General features: G+C 39.2%; 1 protein-coding gene across 3 annotated transcripts; it reads right to left on the bottom strand.

Moving 5' to 3' along the window:
• Nucleotides 1–2,080: 2,080 nt before the first annotated feature.
• hnrnph3 (heterogeneous nuclear ribonucleoprotein H3 (2H9)) lies at nucleotides 2,081–8,850 on the bottom strand. 3 transcript variants are annotated; one of them, XM_007258773.3, is made up of 10 exons: nucleotides 8,744–8,850; nucleotides 7,248–7,361; nucleotides 6,154–6,309; nucleotides 5,685–5,828; nucleotides 5,164–5,302; nucleotides 4,509–4,699; nucleotides 3,114–3,322; nucleotides 2,890–3,025; nucleotides 2,729–2,785; nucleotides 2,081–2,632 (listed from the first exon to the last, which is right to left on the bottom strand). In XM_007258773.3, the coding sequence occupies exons 2-10, from the start codon at nucleotides 7,333–7,335 to the stop codon at nucleotides 2,559–2,561; spliced, it is 1,194 nt and encodes a 397-aa protein (XP_007258835.2). In that variant the 5' UTR covers nucleotides 7,336–7,361; nucleotides 8,744–8,850; the 3' UTR covers nucleotides 2,081–2,558. The 3 variants fall into 3 exon arrangements, with proteins under 3 accessions (XP_007258835.2, XP_049337624.1, XP_015463708.2); XM_049481667.1 differs by lacking the exon at nucleotides 8,744–8,850 and adding an exon at nucleotides 7,902–7,923; XM_015608222.3 differs by lacking the exon at nucleotides 8,744–8,850 and adding an exon at nucleotides 7,607–7,875.
• Between the last annotated feature and the right edge of the window lie 1,300 nt (nucleotides 8,851–10,150).

The following is a 10,150-nucleotide window of genomic DNA, read 5'->3' as shown; positions in this document are numbered from 1 at the left end:
CTGGGCATGCTCCTGATGAGGTGGCGGATGGTCTCCTGAGGGATCTCCTCCCAGACCTGGACTAAAGCATCCGCCAACTCCTGGACAGTCTGTGGTGCAATGTGACGTTGGTGGATGGAGCGAGACATGATGTCCCAGATGTGCTCAATCGGATTCAGGTCTGGGGAACGGGCGGGCCAGTCCATAGCTTCAATGCCTTCATCTTGCAGGAACTGCTGACACACTCCAGCCACATTAGGTCTAGCATTGTCCTGCATTAGGAGGAACCCAGGGCCAACCGCACCAGCACACGGTCTCACAAGGGGTCTGAGGATCTCATCTCGGTACCTAATGGCAGTCAGGCTACCTCTGGTGAGCACATGCAGCCCGTGCAGCCCTCCAAAGAAATGCCACCCCACACCATTACTGACCCACTGCCAAACCGGTCATGCTGAAGGATGTTGCAGGCAGCAGACCGCTCTCCACGGCGTCTCCAGACTCTGTCACGTCTGTCATGTGCTCAGTGTGAACCTGCTTTCATCTGTGAAGAGCACAAGGCGCCAGTGGCGAATTTGCCAATCCTGGTGTTCTCTGGCAAATGCCAAGCGTCCTGCACGGTGTTGGGCTGTGAGCACAACCCCCATCTGTGGACGTCGGGCCCTCATACCATCCTCATGGAGTCGGTTTCTAACCGTTTGTGCAGACACATGCACATTTGTGGCCTGCTGGAGGTCATTTTGCAGGGCTCTGGCAGTGCTCCTCCTGTTCCTTCTTGCACAAAGGCGGAGGTAGCGGTCCTGCTGCTGGGTTGTTGGCCTCCTACGGCCTCCTCCAAGTCTCCTGGTGTACTGGCCTGTCTCCTGGTAGCGCCTCCAGCCTCTGGACACTACGCTGACAGACACAGCAAACCTTCTTGCCACAGCTCGCATTGATGTGCCATCCTGGATGAGCTGCACTACCTGAGCCACTTGTGGGGGTTGTAGAGTCCGTCTCATGCTACCACGAGTGTGAAAGCACCACCCACATTCCAAACTGACCAAAACATCAGCCAGACAGCATAGGTTCTGAGAAGTGGTCTGTGGTCCCCACCTGCAGAACCACTCCTTTATTAAGTGTGTCTTACTAATTGCCAATAATTTCCACCTGTTGTCTATTCCATTTGCACAACAGCAGGTGAAATTGATTGTCAATCAGTGTTGCTTCCTAAGTGGACAGTTTAATTTCACAGAAGTTTGATTTACTTGGAGTTTTATTGTGTTATTTGAGTGTTCCCTTTATTTTTTGGAGCAGTGTATTTACTTCCTTAGTGACATTACACTGACATGCCAAAGGTCATAGGATAGCAAGGATAGCAGTAAGTAAACTGATTGTTACTTTAGAGGACAGCTTAGGAACATCCACATCTGTATAAGTTGTGATGTGTTATCTTGTGAAATTTTCGTACACTTTTTACACTTTTTCTTTTTTTTTTTTTAAAGATCAACAGTTTAGCTTGAGTCCAAATGAGGTTAGGGAATAAAGCACCAATAACAATTTCCTTAAACCACTTTTTGCAAGGCACAAGTATTATGAATAGAAGTCCATCTATCCAATTATTATTCAACTGCACTCTGTCTAATATTTAAACACTTACATCACAATATAACTGGATGGAAATGCTGAATTGTGCATTGTCTCATTATGCCTACCTGTGTAAACAGAACATATGCTTTTTTTTTTTTTGAACAAAAAAAGTGCTTAAATTAAAATTAATAATTTAAAATCACACACCTCATATATATATATATATATATATATATATATATATATATATATATATATATATATATATATATATATATATATTTTTTTTTTATATATATATATATATTTTATATTTATATATATATTTATATACCGAGAACTTCATTCAGTCGTCTTGATTTTGCAAGTAATGTAACATTCCAAAACGTTTCATTTTACATAATCAACTGATTCAACATGATTGTGGCTGGTGCAGCCCTCAAAGAACTGTAATATACATCACATGAAAATTAAAGTATTCCGCAACTACAAATACAACAAAGTTAATCAAATTCACAAATGTTTGCAATAACCTGTAAACATTTTAAAATGTTTATTTAATAAGAAACATTTCTTAAGCTGAAAATGTTGAGAAATTAATGGAACAATCATCTCTCACACATTACCTTTGCAATTAAAGTGACTAATTAAGAAACAATAAACAGCCAGACCAAACAAAATGCTGGGGGGAAAAAGGCTCGCTAATCTTATTAAATAAAGATTGCAGCCCATTATCACAGTGACCTCTGAGATTGCAGATCTACACACATATGCCAATAGATAAAATAACAATAGTACAACTGAAACTTTATTAAATTTAACAAGCAAAATGTACAGTTGCTGGTCAACTATATATATATATATATATATAATTATTTATATACTTTATACTTTATCATTCCAGTCTGAGACTTGAAAAACTCTGGTTAAATTTTATATGAACGTGATATATATCTCAGTACAAAAGATCCTTTCAGCTTCCAGCAGAAAAAGATTTCCTGTAAAACAAGTTCTCTTCAGAACATGCCTCTCAGTCCACTTCCTCGAGAGCCCATGCCTCCTGAACTGCCATAAAATCCACCACCACGACCTATTAGGAAATAAATAGGAAATAAAATAAAAATGCATATATTTTTTTTTACAACGCATTTAAACTATCAGAGTGCCTGAATATAGTGAGACCTACCCATTTCAGATGCTCCACTTGAGGTTGAGTTCAAGAAAAGCTCTATATAACGATGCTCTGTGAGAATCACAAAAATATATACATATTATAGAATATATCAGGTGCCTTGAGAAAATCCCTTATAATAAGATTTTACAAAATATGATGCATGAAAGACATACGCATGTGATTCTTGTCCTTTGACATGGCCGATACCGCATCTTCATGAGATCCAAACTCGACGTCTGCCTCGCCAGTTGACTTGCCATTGGGTCCAACATCAATGTGTACCCGAATGGGATTCAGCGGCGCAAAGAACTGGAAAAAATGAACCAAAATATGTTTAATCACTTATAACAAAGCTGATTGAAATGACTTTGAGGTATGAGTGTAAAGCATGTCTTACATTGGCTATGTCTCCCTCTGTTGCTCGGAAGGGAAGGCCTCTCATGTGCACAAAGTGTCCACTGTGAAAGCCAGAGCCAGAATCTGCTGCACTGTAGCCGTGACCACCCATCCCTCCTCTTCCTCTGTCACCCCTCACACGCTCCTCAAACATCCCATTACCAAAGCAATAGTTGTTGAAGCCATTGTAGTTGTCAAAGCCACCATAACCTGTGCAAAAAATTGAACAAAGTCATTCAAAAGCTTTTTAAAAGCTCACTTACTAGTGCATTAATAATTGAAGCTTTTAGCATTATGACAACCTCCTTCTTTTGACACCTATTATCCATTTTTTAAGCATTTCCACTGATCATAAAGGACACTTTGTAGTTGTATAATTATAAACGTTAGTCCTGTATCTGTTTCTCTGCATACTTTACTTTTAAACTGTTGCTTTTTAATGCTCAGGATCCCACAGGATCGACCACCACAGAGCAGCTATTATTTGGGTTGAGGGTCATTCTCTGCACTGCAGTGATGCTGACATGGTGGTGGTGCTGGAGTTTTTAAACACTGGCAAAAAAGGCAAATTTGATGCTTTTTAAGACCTTTTTAAGACCTCAATAAATAAAATTTAAGACAAAAAAATGTAGTCATAATTTCTTTGGTATAAAATAATGTATTGTATTGGAAGTCAAAACTTAACATTTCCCATTTATCAATTTTTATTTATTTATTTTTTATTTTGTTCCATTGTGTGCGGTAACGTAGCTAACCCGCCACTAACGTTAGTAATTTAGTTAGCTTGCCGCTAATGTTATGTTAGGTAGCTCGATGCTAATGTTAGCTAGCTCCCTGCAAACCTGAGTTCTCTCCCCGGTAATATTATCGGACCCATGGCTTAGGTTAGTATGTTCTGTCCCATCGGCATTAAACACACCTTCTGAACATTTTATACCTACAGCAAATTTAAGACAATTTAAGACCTTAATTCCCCAGATTTTAATTTGAGACATTTAAGACTTTTTAAGGACCTGCGGGAACCTTTTGTTACACACCCCAACGTATCTGCTTCATCTTATAGATGTAAAGTCAGAGACAGGAGCTCTGAATCACAGTTTGTGATGACCATCCTCTTGTCCTTCATTAAAGGTAACAGGAAAACAATTCTCAGTCCAACAGTAACACTGAGGTGTTTAAAACTCCAGCAGCACTGCTGCTGTGTCTCATTCACTTATACCAGCACAACACACGCCAACACCACTCAAACAACAGCTGCTCTGTGGTGGTCCTCTAGGGTTCTGACCATTGAAGAACAGGCTAAAGGAAGGGTAATGCAGTACTATTATACAGACTTTAATTTAGTATTTTAAGTCTATTAAGAATTCCTGACCACATGAAGAACACACATACATACCACCACTGTAGCCGCCTCCACTACGCATCTGGTCCATAACAGCGCCTCCCCTACCAGGTCCAGGACCAAAGAACCCCCCACGACCCATCATCGGTCTGTCATATGGACTAGGCCTCTGTGGCATCATTCTTCGAGGAACTTCGTAGTATGCACGGATTTCATTTCGACTGCTTTTGAATATCTCTATGTACCTGAGTTTGTTTAAAATGTAGGTCATTAGCAACATGAACAGATTTACATGCCACATTTGTTTCACAGCAATGAGGAGAGCTTAGTGAGTCAATTTCCAAAGCCCTTGATTTATTTAATTAGCCCAGAAAACATACATGACTCAATGTTAAGAAACCAGAGGGAGGGAAGAAACAAAAAAGAGCCTATAGTGCTACCTCACTGCAGGATCTCTTAAAGCGTTTGAAAGTACCTCTGTTTTTAAAAGGCTCCTCTGAATATTAGTTGAGCAGTGATTTTCCCCACATGGTAATTATATAGGTTACTCCTGTTTAATTTTAAACATTTCCCTCATAACAATGTAATGAGATACATGCCAAGTCTAACAATATGATCATACCATCTTTTTCTAAAGCAGAAAGATGCATGACCCCCAACCCCACATTACAGATAGCATTATCACCCAGCCCGGTCTTGTCGGCCCCACCTGTGCCCTATTCTTTCCTTGTGTTTCCCCAGAGCCTTTTCTGCTATCTCCTTTGAGGCAAACTGCACGAAGGCTTCCCCTGTGCTCCTCCCCTGGTAGTCCATCGGCAATGTAATCCCATTTGGCACGATTTTCAACCCTTTAACCCAAGGACAAATAACCCCACAGGGGGGACATGTTAAATAGCAACATTCTCATATGTATAAAAAAAAGAAAGAAATTCCACCCGGTTTAGTCCCTTAAATCATCCCCTAGATTAAAACAGCCCTAGAGCAGTCCACTATAAACATTTCCTTCATCATACACTGAACTTCAACAAAAACAATACAAGCAGTCTAATTTGATTGTTAAGTGAATCTATGTTAGTCACAAGTTAAAAAAATGTTTGACTTCATGGGTGACAGTACTCTCACACAACAAATAACTAAAACAACTCAAGCTGAAATTAAACAGATAACAGGAATCTAATACCATACATGAACAGAATATCTTATGATCATACTGATTAAAAAAAACCTTACCTGCAAAGAACTGCACAATCTCCTCTTTACTGCAGCCGAAAGGCAGTCCTCTCAGTCTCAGCATGCAGCCGCTACAGCTGTCGTAGTCTGTTGGGCCACAACGTTTCAGCACCCAGTCCATCTCACTGCGGTTTGACTTGAACACTGCACAATACATCCCAGACATCCTATTATCATTTATGCACTACATGACACCAACTTAAAATGCCAAAAACAACACAAATCTGTCATTCAACAAGATTTGCACTTGCTCTCCTAACACCCCTAACAAACTAACTACTTCTAACCTCATTTCCTTCTTCCCCTCCTTTCCTCCTCTATCCCATTATTTCCCTTTGACCTCCTTTAGGCCCTGTCTAAAATGTTTTTTTTTTTTTTTGTTTACCTTTAACTTCTTTATGTACTTCACTACTGTAAGTCGCTTTGGACAAAAGTGCCTGCGGAATGTAATGTAATGTCTTTTAATTACCTTCAATATATCGATGGCCCATATATTTGCGATCTTTCACAAGGGCCTTTTTGAAGTCTTCTGCTGTTTTCAGCTCCACAAATGCCTCTCCACTGGGCCTTCCCTCCTTGGAGAAGGTAAAGCACACCCCATTCACTTTGCCTACAATGTCACAGTCTGCAAGATGGAGAAAATACACTTGTCAGTACAAAATATGTTTTCATTAGAGAAATTACAGATAAAGCCAGATTGTAGTGAGTACTGTTTCCTACATTTCAAACTGTTAAAGGAAGAGGTCTTGGTCTGGCTGACCCACATGGCAAACCAATTAGCTCAGCTTAACACTAGACTAAGTCTGCCTTCAAGTCCTCCTCAGACATTCCTACTTACTGAGGTTGGAGGTCATAATTGACATGTGTTCGAGTGTTTTTTGGTCGGGTAGAAATGGACCTCATTAGGAAAATCTTTTAGTTTATACTTTTGGTCTATTATCATAAAAAACAGGAGGTTTATTTTGCACTACTCTAAGGGAATTAAGCAAATAAGACACATTAGGTGAGTAATGTTTTTATCCTATTTTTTTTTTTACATAATGCTAGTGATTAAATTAGTTAGCTAATAGGAACCTATAGGAATAGGAAGTGTTCAAAGGCAGCAATAACAGAAGTGTAAGCAGTTGACAATACGACCGGTCTGCATCAATTTATTGACCTCTTGTTACTGACAGGCTTCCAACTGGAAAACTTGGGGCTTATCTAAAAATCCAAGTTTCCCAATGAGTTTGTCGTGGTGTTCATGTGCTCTCATCATGTAAATTCAGAAGGCAACATAAGTCTACGTTTTAGCAGTTAAGAGAAGAATTTGATTTCTGACACATAAAGTAATAAAGTCATGGACAAGATGAGAAATTTAAAAAAAAGTTGTCTGGGCTATGCAGCCCTGCTACTGAACTACAATAGGGGTACAAATAGGGGTATTCTAAGACTTTTATATACGTCCACACCAACTTAGTTGTCAGGTGTAGGGGCTTCATATTTAGGTTATATGTTGCTTTATAGATTAACATGCCCTAAGAACGAATAACAAGGCAGTTTGGTTTTAAGGTTTAAGTTTACCAGAGAAAAACGAGGCCACTTCCTCCTGCGTGCACGACCAGGGTAAACCACGGATGCGCACCACGTATCCCTCATCACTGTGAGACATCGTCAACTCTGACTCCAGAACAGTTTCTGAAAAGAAGACACAAATCACATGACTTTCATTACAGGATCAGGGTTACTACGCTAATGTCGCAGGGTTACTACGCTAAGTGAACACAACATAGACTGTATATTAGTTGTTAGATAGTTCACTGGGTTAAGCATACTGACCTGTGGGTCAGTTAGATAGTCAGATAAAAACTAAGTAATTAGTGATACTGAAAAAACATTAACTAGCTAAGCAATGTGGTAATTTAATAACTTAACTAGCTAACCTGCTGCTGCAGTAATGCTAACACCAGCGCCTAGCCACAGCTCAAATAAGCTAAGCCACCTTAGCCATGTTAACAGCTGCACAGCTCGGTTAGCTTAGCTAATGTCACAGCGGCTAGCTGGGCAACAACACTCTAAAACTGGTGTTTTAAGGTATAAATTAGTTTATTCCGCTCTATCCAGGAGAAAACACTAAATCCAGAATATCTATCCGCTCAGCCCGCTGACTGTAAGAGGTGTTAATCAGCGAGCAGAGCTAAAGGACAGATCTTTGGCTAACAAGTCAAAGTTGCTAACCTGGCTCCGGTGTTCTGTCAAGTTATGCTACCCGTCAATACGTGCCTTCTAAACGGACAGCGCATGCGCAGACATATTTATATATTTAATTATTTCTTGTGCGTTTTATAAAAATTCAGTTTTTCTCGGATTTTTGTGTATTTAACAACCTGGACTCACAGTTATTACACTTTTGTTATTAATAAAATATAATTATACAAATATAATTTAAATACAAAAGCAGATTATAACAACCTTTCATTAACATAACTTTACCCTGATACAGTTATTTAGGCTATCCAAAATAGCACATATACTTCTACTGGGAACATGCTCTAATACTGTGCTTCTTTTGTGTTGTTTACCTTTGTATGTACTGTAGGGTTGCACACTTTGACAAGGTTGCACAAATCGACAGAACACCGGTGTTCTGTTGAGTTATATTACCTATCAATACGTACTTCCTAAATACACTGCCCACGCGCCAACCTACATTTTTTTATTTAAAATAATTCTGTTTTCCTGTGCTTTTTGTTTAAAGTGTTAATGACTAATATTAATATTAAAATATATATATAAATAAAATTAAATACATTAAAATAGTGTGCTTCTTTTTTATTTTTACCTCTAAAATTATACTATAGTAGCACGGTTTGACAGGGTAGCAGAGCTCGACAGAACACCGGCTTCAGTTCCGTGACGTTAGCTTTAGAAAAGTAACGCTAGCTCTATAAAACCCGGCCTATAAAACTTCTCACATCATCTAACACAGATAAAACATGCTAATACCGTATAGCGACATCTCCACACCTGGATCATACAGCTAAACCAGCCACAAACACACAAAAACACCGCGATTATACCTGATCGGCTTTTCACCGCCCGACACTGTCCTTCCCCTGCAGGTACTCACTCAGCTAGCCATCCAGCTAGCTACTGCGAGAGCACAGGGTTGCCAGATTACAGGAGTATAATCCCCGCTGTGGATTAAAGGAGAAATCCACAGACAAAGCACATACAAATCCTCAAGATAAAAAAACGATATATAGAGAGTTAGATAAATTTAAAGGGGCACTAAATCATATTTGCTGACTCCACCCTCAGCTCAAATTTGAAAAAGTTGTGAAATTGTGAGAGGTAGTTTGGGAGGGGCACTGGGTGATGTATGGGTTTAGGGGCAGAGCAGGAGGGAGAGGTGATTGGCTGAGCTACAGCAGCAGCAGTGTGCCTCTGATAGCAATGAGACAGATGGTTGGACGTCAGCAGGGGGGCAGTACTATTGATTGTCTGATCTGTATACTGTAAGTGTTCCACACCACACCTATAGCACAGTTGAACCAGAGAAGTCACTGCAGAGGCAGAAATGACTGCAATAAAAGCCTTTTTTTAAAGATTAGGGAATGTTTTGTTATTTTTTTAAGCAGGACTGGTATGTTTTATTACTTCAAAGGAACACATTTCAGTTATTAATAAAACAATAAGGTTTATTATAATTTAGTTTATTATATTATTATTATTATATTTGATAATGCCCGTTGAGTAGAAAAGGGTGCCTTTATTTCACCCCTGCCCCTCAAACAACCTGAGCCTGCCCCTGCCAGAAAGCATGGATCCACTGCTCCAACTATACCCCTTTAGCCCATGCCTGGCCTTAAACATGGTACCACTCCACTCTGTATCATGTTCTTTCTCTATTAGGACTATCTCTCTGTTTTGTCTCCCTCCCAAGTCTGACTCAACATATTCACCCTTTCTTTACAATGCAGAATTTATATTACTGTGCAAAATATGTCATGTAATGCTATATATATATATATATATATATATATATATATATATATATATATATATATATATATATATATATATATATATATATATATATATATATATAGCATTACATGGGACATACAGCCTAAAACCCACAGTATCTGAGTTTGTATTATGGGTGGACCCAGTTTGTAGTTCTTTGTGTTTCCAGCTTTTCTCAGTTTCAAACTATTTCTGAAAGTGCAGAGGACCCAGAGGAAATACTAAAAATGCTAGCTTACATACCCTTGGATTCAAAGACTACAGTTAGCTTTATTGATTGCTGTTGCTTATGGCTCTGTGGCTCTCATCCAATGTTCTTGCTGTGGCTCAGGTCAAAGAAAGGTTCAGTATTTCCTACAGCAACACTCTATTTACACAATCTCTGTGTATTATGGAAAATGCAATGTGCCCTTTGTTGATGGAGCCCAGAATATAAACTATATGGTACTATGTCATAG

Source organism: Astyanax mexicanus, chromosome 7 (assembly GCF_023375975.1).
Source record: "Astyanax mexicanus isolate ESR-SI-001 chromosome 7, AstMex3_surface, whole genome shotgun sequence".
NCBI lineage: Eukaryota > Metazoa > Chordata > Actinopteri > Characiformes > Acestrorhamphidae > Astyanax > Astyanax mexicanus.
Note: the sequence above shows the minus strand (reverse complement) of the source record. Positions and strands in the feature narration are given on the sequence as shown.

Bases quoted from the DNA above. Each gene is read 5' to 3' on its own strand.
- hnrnph3 (XM_007258773.3), bottom strand. From the start codon at position 7,335: ATGTCTCACAGTGATGAGGGATACGTGGTGCGCATCCGTGGTTTACCC. The intron at 6,310-7,247 runs GTAAACTTAAAC...TCCATCTTGCAG, and splicing joins AGTGGCCTCGTTTTTCTCTG to ACTGTGACATTGTAGGCAAA. The intron at 2,633-2,728 runs GTAGGTCTCACT...ATTTCCTAATAG, and splicing joins AAGTGGAGCATCTGAAATGG to GTCGTGGTGGTGGATTTTAT.